This window comes from Myotis myotis, unplaced genomic scaffold (assembly GCF_014108235.1).
Source record: "Myotis myotis isolate mMyoMyo1 unplaced genomic scaffold, mMyoMyo1.p scaffold_m19_p_3, whole genome shotgun sequence".
In the NCBI taxonomy this organism is placed as follows: domain Eukaryota; kingdom Metazoa; phylum Chordata; class Mammalia; order Chiroptera; family Vespertilionidae; genus Myotis; species Myotis myotis.
The window spans coordinates 119,095,240-119,110,411 of NW_023416335.1; the positions used below are offsets into that span (position 1 = coordinate 119,095,240).

At 48.9% G+C, this 15,172-nt stretch overlaps 1 protein-coding gene across 1 annotated transcript in view; it reads left to right on the forward strand.

Moving 5' to 3' along the window:
- The window catches only part of CACNA2D4 (calcium voltage-gated channel auxiliary subunit alpha2delta 4), a 126,686-nt gene that overhangs the window by 23,727 nt on the left and 87,787 nt on the right, over positions 1 to 15,172 (forward strand). Inside the window, exons 9-16 of the mRNA XM_036298956.1 lie at positions 741 to 815; positions 1,649 to 1,738; positions 1,844 to 1,957; positions 2,352 to 2,430; positions 3,915 to 4,048; positions 5,652 to 5,729; positions 6,475 to 6,555; positions 7,315 to 7,389. Of these exons, the coding sequence (XP_036154849.1) occupies positions 741 to 815; positions 1,649 to 1,738; positions 1,844 to 1,957; positions 2,352 to 2,430; positions 3,915 to 4,048; positions 5,652 to 5,729; positions 6,475 to 6,555; positions 7,315 to 7,389 (726 nt within the window). The remainder of the gene's footprint in view (positions 1 to 740; positions 816 to 1,648; positions 1,739 to 1,843; positions 1,958 to 2,351; positions 2,431 to 3,914; positions 4,049 to 5,651; positions 5,730 to 6,474; positions 6,556 to 7,314; positions 7,390 to 15,172) is intronic.

Genomic DNA, 15,172 nt, shown 5'->3' on the forward strand with positions numbered 1-15,172 from the left:
CACATTGCTGAAAAAGCTTATCTTTAGTGCAATTTACTTCTCTGTTAAAGAAACACCAAAGCAAATGGCCTAACTGCAAACCAGTCCTCCTGGGATTATGCAAATGGCGCCTTCTCCCTGAGCTGCTCTCAAGGCCCATGCTCCCACCTCTCCACCTCCCCATCCCTGCCCCTGACCTGCAGCAGAGACAGGACAGCCGGGGAGCAGTTCCCACCACTTCACAAAAATGGGGTGTGCTCCTGCTCCTCTCGCAGAGCCTGTTAGCAGCTGAAAGACTCTCTTCCTCAATGCAGGGCAGGGACAAAAAGAGCAAAGTTTTTCATTCTGGACCCAGGCACGGGGGGGGGGGGGGGGGGGGGGGGGGTCTGCACTTGGAGGCTGTGGGATTCCCATGAAAGGCACTTCGTCTGGTCTTGGCGGCAGAGACCAGAAGGATTCTCTCAGTAACCTGCAGTTCCCTGTGTGCCCCAGAAGATGGGCAGGACTCTGCCACCCAAGAAAATGAGTCAAGACCAGAATTTGAGGGAGAGTGAAGGCCCTGCTGTTGCTGTTCTCTGTACTCCCTCCTCTCTACTCAGAAAAATTGCCAAAAGCAAGGGTACCCCAAGATAATGTGCCCAGGTGCCCAGGTGACCCCAGCCTGGACCACTCTGTGAGTTGCCTGAGCTTCATCACTGGGCCCAGACTTTCCGAATAGACCTTGTCTGTTCTCTCCTCCCCTCCTCCCTCTGCTACTGCAGTACAATGACTACATCCATTACATCGAGCCTTGTTTCAAAGGGATCCTTGTTCAGGCGGATCGAGACAACCGCGAGGTGAGTGTCCACGTCAGTCAAGGGCCGGATGCCTCTTAGCCCTGTTCTGCCTAGAAGGATGGGAGCCATCTGTGCAGCTGCCTGGCGGCCCTTTTACTCCTCCCATGGCATTTGGAAAGGGGCAAAGCAGGTCTGCAGTTACCCACACAAATACACCCAGGAAATTGCCCCTGTCTATCTCAGCAGTGAACAAAGAGACCCCCCATGTGAGGAAAATCTCACTTCTTCAGGCCTGGTTTCTTATTCTGCGGATTATCCAGGACTCGGTTTTCCCCTTTGCCTCCCCCTCGGCCTTTCCACTACGTCGGTTTTCATGAGGAGCTTCCCAAAAGGAGGGGAAATTCAAATCCATTGTGTTGAGTCCTTTCCGAAGGCCTAGGAGGAAAGGATGTGGCAACTTTGTTTAAAGGGAGTCTAGTGTCACAGACCCTTTCCTCTGTGGCCGGGGAGTTTGGGTTTGGCTTCCTCTTGAATCCCAGCCTTGAGTCGGAGCCCCTGGCAGCCTCCATGGTTTCTCCTGTGAAATGCTCGCCGTTGGGGTAAGAGCTGGGATGCTGAGGGCCTGGGAGCCTGGGCATTGGCCTGGCCTGGCCTTGCTGGGGTTGAACTTACACTGGCATCTCCTTCCAGCAGGGGGAAAAGATTTGCACCCAGCCAATCACAATCTCCCAGTTTATCTTGGGGGCATTGGAGAAACATCTGCTGTGGGGGTCAGCTAGACCCTGGAGAGATGGGCAAATAGCTCTAAACAGCCTCTGAAATTAAGACCAAAGATGAAGGTTCCCTGGCCCACTCCATCCACTGACACTCCTCTGGTTTCTTATCCACTACAGCATTTCAAACAGTTGGTGAGCGAGCTGGTGGTTAAAGGTGTGGGGGTCGTGGACCAAGCCTTGAGGGAAGCCTTCCAGATCCTGAAGCGGGTATTGCACCTGGGGAAGCTGAGGGGGCGTGGAGGGGCGGGAGACAGGCTGAGGCGGGGGAAGGCAGTTCCCCGCTGCAGTTATGGAGCCCCCTCCCCTGCACAGTTCCAAGAGGCCAGGCAAGGAAGCCTCTGCAACCAGGCCATCATGCTGCTCACCGACGGGGCCGTGGAGGACTATGAGCCAGTGTTTGAGAAGTACAACCAGCTGGACCACAAGGTTACTCCCTGGTGGTGGTCAAGGGGTGAAGGGAAGGGTGCCAAGGGGCGTGGTCTCCTACTGCCATGATGGCCCAGAAAAGCCAGGCCTGCCCTGAGTTCAAATAGTCTACCCATTAGCCCATCAGTAAACTCAAATGTTCCAAAGCTATGGTGACTCTAGGCACAGAGGACTCGTGCAAGAGGGGTCAGGTGAGAGACCGTGGGGGTGAGATGTGAAAAATGTCCTGGCAAGTCCCGGTTCTGCCTGGGCCTGGGGCCCTTTCTGACCCAAAGGAGCGGCACTGGAGAAGTCGGCAAAGTGCTTGACAGACATTGAAGGCTCACATGCATTATGTTAGCATTGCTCCGGCCAGGAGTTCGGCTGCTGAGTCCATCTGTGTCTTGTGGATTAGGTTCGAGTTTTCACTTACCTGATTGGGAGAGAAGTCACTTTTGCTGACCGCATGAAGTGGATCGCGTGCAACAACAAAGGTAGGTGGCAGGAGGGCGGAGTGCAGGTGGAACAGCATTGCCCCGTCACCGGGGTGCTGAGCGGTGGCTCCTGCATGGGGCCTTGCAGAGGAGCAGTGTCTTGTGGAGATGACAGTATCTGCCCCTCCTTCTCACTTGGAGAAAGCAAGACAAAAAGCAAATTGCTCCATAAAGCCTTGATTACTCCTGCAGGGACTCTAAGTCATAAAGCCACTTGAAATGAAACTTAGAGGTCATCTATCCAATGTTTGCAGGAGAGAGAGAGAGCTGTCTCGCCTCATGGAAACCACAATATAGACAGTGAGGCAGAGGCAGGACTGACGTTATAATGTAAGTTCTCTCTTGGGTCCAGCCTCCATTCTTCTTGCTGCAAATTAAGCCCATTTACACTGATTCTACCCCCAAACAAAAAGCAGGTGGTCATCATTTTTGTGAGCAAACAGTCCTCATCTATCTCTGGCCAGAACCTAAGACCTGGGCCTCAGGTTTGGACCTGGGTTTGGTTCAACCACAATTTATTGAGCCCATACTGTGTACCTGGCAAACTTTCCAAATTGTGGTCAGTTTGGACTCAGTCTTGCTCTTGCAACTGTCCAGCTGGGGAGAGAAAGCAGTGAACCATCAATGATAGCATCGTCTTGAATGCCCTGTGAGGACGGAGGGGCACAGGTTGTGCTGGGAGCTGGGGGACAGCAGCAGAGGCACTTCCCCCATGTGGAGGTGACAGGAAGGCTGTCACATAAATCACTGGTAGGAGTTGGCTAGACCTAGAGAGCAGGGAAGGGGGGCCCAGACAGAGAGAATAGCATGTTCAAAGGGTGAGACAAGAGGCATGTTGGGATCTGAGAGCTGCTCCACTTTACCGGAGTGTGGAGTGAATGTTTTGTGGGCGGTGACAAGCAATGAGACCAGAGAGGTAAATACATGCTAAATCATTCATGGCCTTGTAAGCCATTTGCTCTTTTAATATCACTGTGGCTACCGGAAAGAGGCTATGGCTCCCTCTCCATAGCTGAGGAGGGACAGTAGTCAGAGAAGGGAGAAGGCGGGGTTGTGACAGCTGTCATAACCTGGGGTCTCTGAAAGCAGGCCCTGGGACAGAGCTGTGTGTGTGGGGGGGGGGGGGTTTGGGGGAGTGGAGGGGGGTGCTGTAAGAAGTGAGGAGGGCTGCCCTGCAAGAGGGAGAGGCAGACCCTGCTGAGGCCCTGCTGCTTCTGTGGCAGCGCTAGAGCTGGGGCGGGGGTGGGGGGACATGCTCCCAGTTCCCTAAGTGGAGACAGGGCTGGGCCCAAGAGTTCCCATCATCAGCACTGGCCCCCACCACCCCCTGGAAGAGGTACAGCCTTGGGAAAAGCAGTTCCCTGTGGCCCAGAGCAGCTCCCAGTGAGGGGCCAGCCAGCAGCCGGGGAGGGTGTGGGCCCTGCAGAGGGGTTCCACGTGGAGCAGCCAGCCTCCCACACCACATGGCCCCTCCTCTCCTCCAGGCTACTACACGCAGATCTCCACCCTGGCAGACGCCCAGGAGAATGTGATGGAGTACCTGCACGTGCTCAGCCGCCCCATGGTCATCAACCACGACCACGACATCATCTGGACCGAAGCTTACATGGACAGCAAGGTGGGCCCTGACCCCACCCCAAGTGAGGGACCCCAGGGCATGTACGGTGACTTCTTGGATGAGAAATGGGCGGGGGGGGGGGGGGGCGGGCCGGGGCAGATAGCATCCTTGGGAAACATGAAGGGAGTGAGCGCTTCACCCACTAGCAGACCTTCACCTGTATGCTGCCCCAGAGGCCCAGAAACCCAGGGAGGAGGCCTGTCCAGGGTTGCCCTTCATGGACAGAGCTCCTCTGCTCCAAACTTCTTCCTCCCTCCTTCCTGTTGTCCTCACCTCCTTCACCATCCTCTCTCCCTCCTGTTACAGGAAAAAGGAGTCCAACCAGTAATTCAAGATCTTATAGCTTCATCAGTGTCCCCTTCCCAGCCCTGCACTCACAAAGAGGCTGCCTGTGGGCAGCAATGACTTACATGAAGGAAGGTCAATGTCAGATGAGATGTTGGGGGAATAAGGACTTTCTGGCACCTCTCAAATCATATCACAAGACACCTGCTTCAATGTTGATGCACCAGGCTAGGATTAAGAGGGACGTGAAAATAGTTGCTTAAATAAAAGTGTATTTCTCCCTCATGTAAAGTAAAAGATGTCTAGAGGTGGCTGGCCCAGACCCTATGAGGAACTCCCTGGTCACCAGGGACCCAGACCCCTTCCTGCTGTTGTCCCCTTAGTCTTCCCTACGGACCCCTCATTCTCAGTGGATAGTGCAACTCCAGTCAACAGAGACACTCACTTTTAGGAAATCTTACTTCCAAACTCTAAACTGAAAAATCAGAGGAGGAAGGGGTGGAGGGCTTGATGGTTCAAAGTTCTTCATTCCCCAAGGTCTACTGTGGACCTCCATGGCCAGGCAGTCTCCTTTAGTTGGCCCTGAGGAAGGTCAGGCTTATCAGACACGCCTGCACACACCACTCCCCAGGGCATGTCTTTGACGTAAAGTGGGGCACCTGTGGGGAGCCCCTTCTGAGGGAACTGGAGGAGCCAGCACAGAAGATGAGGAGGCGGACAGGAGGGCCATCTCGGAGGCTGGGAATGATGTGGTCCTGAGTGGAGAAGAGGCTGTGGCTTCATCCCGTGTGTGTGTGCGTGGGGGGGAGGGGGGGGTGACAGGAGGCTACTAAACCCACACCATGGCCTGCTCTCGCACTGTGGCCCTTGTGTTTGCCTGTGGCTCTGTGCCAGTGTCCCTCTCTCTCTTAACTGGCCTGAGCTGTAGTTTGTGCCAACCTTGGGTCTATAGCAAAGATTTTTGGAAGAGTTCCTGCTGTGCTGAACCTCGTTGTTTCTGGATGTGCCTGGGATGGGCCTGTTCCTTGGACCCACGCTCATCCGAGACAAGGGGGCCTAGTGAGCCTGCTTGGGAGCTGGGCCGTGGGCTCTGGGATTCTGCGTAACTCGCCCTGGCTAAGTGACGTCCGCCTGGTCCTTCTCCCCAGCCCACCGCTCTCCTCCAGCGTTTCTGCCAGCTCTCCCTTTGCAGAGAAGGGAAACCTCATTTGGGATTGCTTCCTCCGTTGGAAGGTGACACGACAGTTGACGCTGGTGGCGGTGGGTCCTTGCACTGTGGACTCTGAGCCCTCTGTCTTCTGCTCTTTCCTCCCTGCAGCTCTTCGCCTCGCAGGCACAGAGCCTGGTGCTCCTCACCACCGTGGCCATGCCAGTCTTCAGCAGAAAGAATGAAACGGTGAGTGGCCGCTGCCTGAGAAGTGGCTGCATCTTTAGACCAATGGTTCTCGGCATGGCGGCAGCAGGGCCCTGTGGGAGAGCTGTGAATGCAGATTCCAGGCCTGTGCCCACTGAGCTACATCAGAGCCTCTTGGTTGGGAGGGGCGGGTGAGGGCTGGGGTTTGGTCCGACTTCCTAAAACTCCTTGGTGATTCTGCCCAGCCAACCTGGGGCTGTCCCACTGCTCTGCCCTTGGGACCACTGCTTGAGGGATGTAGGACTAATGGGGTCGCCTGCCAGCAAAACCACACTTAACCTACCAGTTTGGGCAGACTGTAACTTGTTTGTAAAGGCCTCTGGTGAGAACATTTCTAGAGCCTCCCACCCTCCGCCTGGTCAGGAAATGTGTCCTTACAGGCACTGTGTGTTTCAGACCACTCGTACATTAGGATCCCTGAGATCTGGACCCTTCAGCTTCTGCTATGAAGGTGAACATTTCATTCAACTTTATTTCATTTAAATATTACAACTTAAATATTAATGTTGGACATTAATCTTCCCAGCGGCTGAGATTACTCCTGGGACCTCTCTACTAGGTTCTTGGTTTTATTCCAGGGAGCTCAGCCTAAACTCTAACTGCAGAGGAAGGACCGCATCAGGCCCAAGTGGCTTCCTCTCCCGGGCTCTGGGAAGACTGGGGTCCAGTTTGGCCCTGGGTTCGGGGAAGCCAGATCTCCCGCTGACCCCGGTGTGTTTCCTTCCAGCGGTCCCACGGCATTCTGCTGGGGGTGGCGGGCTCTGATGTGGCCCTGAGAGAGCTGATGAAGCTGGCGCCCCGGTACAAGGTGAGCCTGGGCAGGTCCCTGAGTGGGGGTCCCAGGCTCCCCAGGAGCTGTCCCACCAGGCTCAGGAGCCTCTCTGCTGACAGGGCAGCCAAGCCTAGAGCTGGGATGGGGCCCTGCCTACGGCCCCCAGAGAAGTGCAGGCATTGAGCGAGGGAACAGTGGCTTAGACTCCTGGGACCCTGTGTTACCACCAGATCAGACTTGCTCTGTGGCCTTTAGCAAGTGTGTTCCCTTGCTGGTGCCTCAGTTTCTCAATCTGCTCCTCCATGTTATCCAGTCCTGTTTGGGGAACGAATGAGAGTATCATCAAAGCACCTAGAGCAGGGGTGGGGAACCTTTTTTCTGCCAAGGGCCATTTGAATCTTTATAACATCATTCCCAGGCCCTACAAAATTATCAACTTAAAAATTAGCCTGCTATATTTGGTCAAACATTTAATTAACTCATCCCTATTGCCTTGGGAGGGCCAGAACCAATGATTTCATGGACCAGACATTTCCCACCCCTGATCTAGAGCATATGGTGAAAAAGAGGCCAGGTAATGATATACATTATTATAGACCCTAAAAACCATAGAATTGGGGGGGGGGTGTTAATATTAATGGCTGGAAGCATAGCACTGGCTCAGTTATATTCCCATCTGAAAGCCTCACTGCTGTACGCTGCCATCTTTAGCATCCTGTAGCCCTGAACCCCTTCTCAGCTGCAGTGCTCCAACCCCAACAACAGCTCTGATGTCCCTCGACCCTGTCTTTGTAGCTCGGAGTACATGGATATGCCTTTTTGAACACTAACAACGGCTACATCCTCTCACATCCTGACCTCCGACCCCTGGTAGGTACAGATCTTATTTGTCTTAGGATCTTAGCCCTGTGGGATTTGGGTGCTTCATAAAACAGTTAAAACAATGAGCACATGCTGGGCTCCATCCAGGAACTGAATGGGTAACATGTGGGGAAAAAAAAATTAAGTCATGGTCCTGTTTCGAACTGTTCATAATCTATTTTAGCAGAAGAGACAGGCAAAGATACATATCTAATCGATGAAGAGTCCAGTGAGCATGTGATGAAGTGTGCAGCTGTCCCTGCAGGACACGGCCAGCCATGCTCCTGGCACTGCCGCAGTAGCTCCACGCTCCCTCTTGGAGTCCGACAGTGGTATCAGTAGATCTTAAGGGGTGTGAATGTTGAGTTAACAATAAAAAATGTCAGAGGAGCTGACTTCTGAGAGTGGGGAGCAGGAGAGCCGAGGCTCCCAGAGTTTGTCTTGGGATGTGTTCCTGAGTGCTCCTGCCTGTTTCCTAGCTCCTTCCATCCTGATACAGGGACTGGGGGTATTTTCACCTGCATTCAACTGAACAACAGGTGGCCAAGAGAGGAACTTCCATAATTTCATGTAAAACTTCTGCCTTCAGGGCCAGGGGCTCCCTACTGCTCTACTTCTGGTCATGGCACTTGGCCACTGTCCATGGCAATAATGGCCACATCTCTCAGTGTGATTGTTGAGGGCATTGAGGGGAAGAGTGTTAAAGTCCTAGAGGAATCTTAACCCTTTCTCCTCTGCCGGTCTTACGCTGAAGTGGGGTGACAGCTAAGGACAGGAACTAGCAGAACACCTTCCTGAGAACTTACCCAGGTGCCATTTGCAGAGATCAGTCTAAGGCACATTCCATTCCATTTGGTTCAGATAGTTACTGAGTATCCATAAGGCAACTGACTGAGTTACTTAAGGCAAACTCTAGGGGTTCAGAGTAGAAAGAGATCAGGGCACACTGAAACCCCCTATATCTTCCCATTTCAGACTCTGTTTGGCAAGCATATAAATCCATTATGGGCCACTAAGCTATACCAGTGGGTCCTGTAAGAGGCAGCCCCAGTGCTAATAAGTAACTCACTAGGGAAATAATAAATGTGTTGATCCTGGAGCTAACGTGTAGAATGAAGGGCACTGGTCAGAAATCCATCTGTTATTACCTGTGTAATCTAGATAAATATAATACTTCAAACAATCAATTCATATAGTAGACCTATTGTGTGCCTAATCTGATAATACTCTGAGAAGGCTTTAAACAGACATTTATAGTCTAATTAAAAGAATAGACTATACACAGACTTACACAAATGAAACAATTAGAGAACAACACCAGGTAGAACATCACTGCATAACAAAAAATATGGTAAAACCAACTTCATGAGATCCCTAACGAAGGCACTATTGATTTATGATAGGTATTAAGGAAAGCAGTAATTTGGTTTTTTTAAAGAAAAATAATAGAGTGTATGCTTAGTAATACATCGAAAGAGGGTCAAGAGCCCAATGTATGGTTAATTAACAAAGTGAAATTCTGGTCCTAATCTGAGGAGCTAAAGATGCTCTCTCATGTATCATCAGGAATTAGGAAGTGGCAATGAATGAAGAATGTTGCAGCTTACTCAAAAGAAGCAGATCCAGTGTTGAAGGTGGCAGGACAGTGGTGTTTGTCATGAGTGTAGACATCCATAGGCCAAGAATGGAACATCATCCACGCAGGGACAAGGAGGAAAAGAGGAGAATAAAAAGGAGATGCTGTTGTGCCCGTTTTACTAAAGATCTCCTGCACAGGCAAGAAATAAAGATGAGGCTTTCTTGGGGGAAAAAACTGGCAGAAGCAACATGCACAGTGATAGGGGACTTCAACATTTAAGCATCTGCAGGGGGGTCTCATTCTGCTAAAAGTAAACCCTCTTGCCCTGGCTGTGGGGCTAAGTTGGTTGGAGCATCATCCCATATACCAAAAAGGTTGTGGATTTGATTTCTAGTCAAAGCACATACCTAGGTTGTGGGTTTGATCTCTGGTTGTGGTGTGTATGGGGGGCAGTCAATTGATGTTGATGTTTTTGGCTCTCTCTCTCTCTCTCTCCCTCCCTCCCTCCCTCTCTCTAAAGTCAATAAACATATCCTCAGATGAGGATAAATATATATATATATATATATATATATATATATATATATATGTAAACTTCTGATTAATTCTTAACTTATCCTAATGAGAAAATTTTCCCCTTTCTTTTTATTTTTAATTTAAATCATTTTTAAAATTTTTAATTACAGTTGACATACAATATTACATTAGTTTCAGGTGTATACCCCAGTGATTAGACATTTTATAACTTAGAAGTGATCATCCGGATAAATCTCACACCCATCTGACACCAAGCATAGTTATTAGAATACTAGAGGCCAGGTGCACAAAAATTTGTGCACTCAGGTGGTCCCTCAGCCTGGCCTGTGCCCTTTCGCAGTCTGGGACCCCTCGGGGGTGACCACCTGCTGGCTTAGGCCTGCTCCCCAGGGGATTGGGCCTAAACTGGCAATCAGACATCCCTCTGGCAGCCCAGCAGCCCTTGGGGGATGTCCACTTGCCAGCGGGGAGCAGACCTAAGCTGCAGTCAGACATCCTTAGCGCTGCTGAGGAGGCAGGAGAGGCTCCCACCACCACCGCTGTACTGGCAGCCATCAGCCTGGCTTGTGGCTAAGCAGAGCTCCCTCATGTGGGAGCACACTGACCACCAGAGGCCAGCTCCGGCATTGAGCGTCTTCCCCCTGGTGGTCAGTGTGTGTCATAGTGACCAGTCATTCCCAGTATTTCTGCTGTTAGGGTCAGTTTGCATATTACCCTTTTACTATATAGGATAGAAGCCTGGTGCACAGGTGGGGGCAGGCTGGTTTGCCTTGAAGGGTGATCTAGATCAGGGTGGGGGTCCCGCTTGGGTGCCTGGCCAGCCTGGGTGAGGGACTGATGGCTGTCTGCAGCTGGTCACACCCCCTTCAGGGTGGGGGTCCCAAATGGGCTGCCTGGCCAGCCTGGATGAAGGGCTGATGGCTGTTTTCAGGCTGGCCACACCCCCCTCAGGGTGGGGGTCCCCACTGGGGTGCCTGGCCAGCCTGGATGAGGGGCTGATGGCTGTTTTCAGGCTGGCCACACACCCCTCAGGGTGGGGGTCCCCACTGGGGTGCCTGACCAGTCTGGGTGAGGGGCTGAGGGCTGTTTTCAGGCTGGCCAGGACTGAAGCTCCCAGCCTCTCCTTTTTTTCTTTTCTTTTTTTTTCTGGGATTTATTTAGCTTCTATAATTGAAACATTGTTGCTTTCGGGCTCAGAGCCGGGCCATGGCAGGCGGGGAACCTTGGCTTCCTCCATCATTGGAGCAAGCAAGCCTCCTGCTCGCTTCAGCTGCGTGGCTGCCGGCCAACATCTTGGTTGGCAGTTAATTTGCATATCGCCCTCATTAGCCAATGGGAAGCATAGCGGAGGTACGGTTAATTACCCTTTTTTGTCTTTTATTAGATAGGGTTATTGACTATTCCCTAAGCTATACTTTATACCCCCTTCATGATTCTGTAAACACCAATCTTCTTAATCCCTTCATCTTTTCACCCATCCCTAAAACCCCCACCCATCTGGCAACTGTCAAAATGTTCTCTGTATCTATGAGTCTATTTTTTTCTGCTTCATTTATTTTGTTTTTTTAGATTAATTTGTTGATAGATATGTATTTATTGCTATTTTATTGTTCATATTTTTTTATCTTTTTTTCTTCCTTCCTAAAGAAGACCCTTTAACATTTCATGTAATACTGCTTTGATGGTGATGAACTCCTTTAGCTTTTTCTTTCTTTTTTTAATATATTTTTTTTTATTTCAGAGAGGAAGGGAGAGAGAGATAGAAACATCCATGATGATTGGATCAGCTGCCTCCTGCACGCTCCCTACTGGAGATTGAGCCCGTAACCTGGGCATGTGCCCTGAAAGGGCATCTAACCATGACCTCCTGGTTCATAGGTCGATGCTCAACCACTGAGCCATGCCAGCCGGACAGTGATGAACTCCTTTAGCTTTTTCTTTTCTGGGAAGCTCTTTATATGTCCTTCAATGCTAAATGATAGCTTTGCTGGCTAGAGTAATCTTGGTTGTAGGTCATTGCTTTTCATCACTTTTTTTTATTGTTTTATTGCTTAAAGTATTACAAAGAGTATTATATATGTCTCCTTTTTTTTTCTCCCCTTGACCTTCCCCTAGCCTCCCATACCCCTCAGTGTCTTATGTCCATTGGTTATGCTTATATGCATGCATACAAGTCCTTCGGTTGATCTCTTACCCACCCCCCAACCCTCCCTGGCCTTCCCGCTGTAGTTTGACAGTCTGTTCAATGTTGCTCTGCCTCTGTATCTATTTTTGCTCATCAGTTTATAATGGTCTTTATTATCCATAAATGAGTGAGATCATGTGGTATTTTTCTTTCATTGACTGGCTGATTTCACTTAGCATAATGCTCTCCAGTTCCATCCATGCTGTTGCAAATGGTAAGAGTTCCTTCTTTTTTACAGCAGCATAGTATTCCATTGTGTAGATGTACCACAGTTTGCTAATCCACTCATCTGTTGATGGGCACTTAGGCTGTTTCCAAATCTTAGCTATTGCAAATTGTGCTGCTATGAACATAGAGGTGCATATATCCTTTCTGATTGGTGTTTCTGTTTTCTTGGGATATATTCCTAGCAGTGGGATCACTGGGTCAAATGAGAGTTCCATTTTTAACTTTTTGAGGAAACTCCATACTGTCTTCCATAGTGGCCGCACCAGTCTGCATTCCCACCAGCAGTGCACAAGTGTTCCTTTTTCTCCACATCCTCTTCAGCACTTGTCGTTTGTTGATTTGTTGATGATAGCCATTCTGACAGGTGTGAGATGGTACCTCATTGTTGTTCTGATTTGCATTTCTCAGATGATTAGTGACTTTGAGCATGTTTTCATATATCTCTTGGCTTTCTGAATGTCCTCTTTTGAAAAGTGTCTATTTAGGTCCTTTACCCATTTTTTGATTGGATTGTTTATCTTCCTTTTGTTAAGTTGTATGAGTTCCCTATAAATGTTGGAGATTAAACCCTTATCGGTGATAACACTGGAAAATATGTTCTTCCATGCAGTGGTTGTTTTGTTGATGGTTTCTTTTGCTTTGCAGAAGCTTTTTATTTTGATGTAGTCCCATTTGTTTATTTTCTTTTTAGTTTCTAATTCCCTAGGAGATGTATCAGTGAAGAAATTGATTTGGCATATGTCTGAGATTTTGTTGCCTTTGGATTCCTCTAGTATTTTTATGGTTTCCCATCTTACATTTAAGTCCTTTATCCATTTTGAGTTTATTTTTGTGTATGGTGTAAGTTGGTGGTCTAGTTTCATTTTTTTGCGTGTATCTGTCCAATTTTCCCAACACCATTTATTAAAGAGACTGTTTTGACTCCATTGTATGTTCTTGTCTCCTTTGTCAAATATTAATTGAGCATCTTTTCATCACTTTGAGTATTTCTTGCCAATTCCTTCTGGCCTGCAAAGTTTCTGTTGAGAAGTCAGCTGACAGTCTTATGGGAGCTCTCTTGTAGGTAACTAAGTAACTACCTTTCTCTTGCTGCTTTTAAGATTCTCTCTTTGTCTTTAACCTTTTGCATTTTAATCTGATGTGTCTTGGTGTGGGCTTCTTTGGGTTCATCTTGTTTGGGACTCTCTGCACTTCCTGAACTTGTATGTTTATTTCCTTCATCAAGTTAGTGAAGTTTTCTGTTATTATTTTTTTCAAATAGATTTTCAATTTCTTGCTCTCTCTCATCTCCTCCCAGCACTCCCATGATGCAAATGTTGGTGTACTTAAACTTGTTCCAAAGATTCCTTGCACTGTCTTCATTTCTAAAAATTTGTAGGAGGATGAGGGCATGTGCTGGGGGGTGTATATGACCGGGGAGAGGTCAGTGGGAGGAAAAGGAGACATATGTAATACTTTAAACAATACAAAATTAAAATAAATAAATAAATGACCTTAAAAAGAAAGAAAGAAGTTCAGGTCATAAAATAAGGAAAGAAAAAAATTCTTTTTCTTTTTGCTGTTCTGATTGGGTGTTTTTTGCTTCCTTATATTCAAAATTGCTGATTTGATTCTTAGCTTCATCTACTCTACTATTGGTTCCCTATAAATTATTCTTCATTTCAAGTAGTATATCCATTTCTGACTGGTTCTTTTTTATGGTTTCCATGTTCTATTTAAGGTTTCCCTGTCCTTTTTTATTCTGTTGAAGTTTTCTCTAAGTTCAACTACTCTTACCCTAAGTTCATTGAGCATTCTTATAATAGTGTTTGAACTCTGCATCTAGTAAATTGCTTATCTCCATTTTGTTTAGTTCTTTTTCTGTAGTTTTATACTGTTCTTTCATTGGGGATATGTTTCTTTGTCTCCTCCTTTTGACTGCTTCCTTGTGTTAGTTTCTATGTATTAGGTAGAGCTGCTATATTTCCCCGGCTTGGTAGAGTGGCCTTATGCAGTAGGTGTTCTGTAGGGTCTAGTGGCACAACTTTCCCAATCACTGAAGCTGGGCACCCGCAACATCTCATATGGGCTATGTGCACCCTCCTGTTGTAGTTGAGCCTTGATTGCTGTTGGCATGTCATTGGGAGGGATTTACCCTCAGCCTAATCGGCTGCAAGGACTGGCTGAGACCCTTGTCCACCGTGGAGGATCAGCTGTGCAGGGACCCACCCCACAGAGTAGGACTTACTTCATCAGCGTTCTGGTGCCCACTGAGTCCATCTCTCAAGTGTGTCATGCTTCAACATGATCTAGAGCTGTCCACTGGGTACACTGACTCTGGGGCCTCCCTGGAGGTGCAGGCCAACTCCTCCTGCCTGTGTTCTGCCTGGGGCAACCCAGCATGAGCTACAAAGTAATCTGCAGGTGGCTGCTATTTGTGCTGGGCTTGAGGTAATTAGGAGAGGCCAAGATTTGAACCAAGGCTGGCTACTGCTAATGCCAAGCCTGAGGCCACTTAGCAAGAGGTACAGGGCACACTAAGGACAGATGCTGCTTGTTTGAGAGATTTTAGGAAAGTCTAAAGCAGACCATTTGTATGAAAAAGTCACTGGAAGCAACTTGGATGGGCCTGCAAGTTTGGTGGGGCAGGGTCTCAGAAAATTACCAGAGCAGGATGAACAGTGATAACCAGTTTGATGGAGACTCAGATATGGTACCCACCTGCTGGCTCTGTGAGAGGAGGGCTCATCAAAGGAACAATGGCCTCTGTCAGCAATTCTGTCTTAGAGAAAACTGCCCCAATGCTCTCACCTTGATGCCAGACTATTCAGTTCCTCCCTGGTGCCTTTTGAGCTGCTATCCCAGCTAAGGAGCTCAGATGGAATAAGTCAGTAAGTCTGTGTGTGCCCCCCCCCCCCCCCCCGCCTTTATGAGGAATGCCTGGGACTCCAGCAGCCCTCAGCCTCAATTCCAGCTAGTTTTTACAGTCAGAAGGTATGGGGACTTCTATTCCCAGCACTGAAACCCTGGGTTTGGGTACCTGGTGTGGGACTGGGACCCCTCGCTCCTCAGGGGGTACCTCCTGATTTTTATCTGTCACATGTGGGTGTGGGGACCAGCCAATTCTGTGTCTCTGCCCCTCCTATCAGTCTCGATGTGGTTTCTCCTTTAGTTACCTAGTTGTAGGACTTCCATTCAGGTGGTTCTGAATGATGATTATTCTGTAGTTTAGTGGTAATTTTGATGTGGTTGTGGGAGGATGGGAGTGTTGCAATTACTTATGC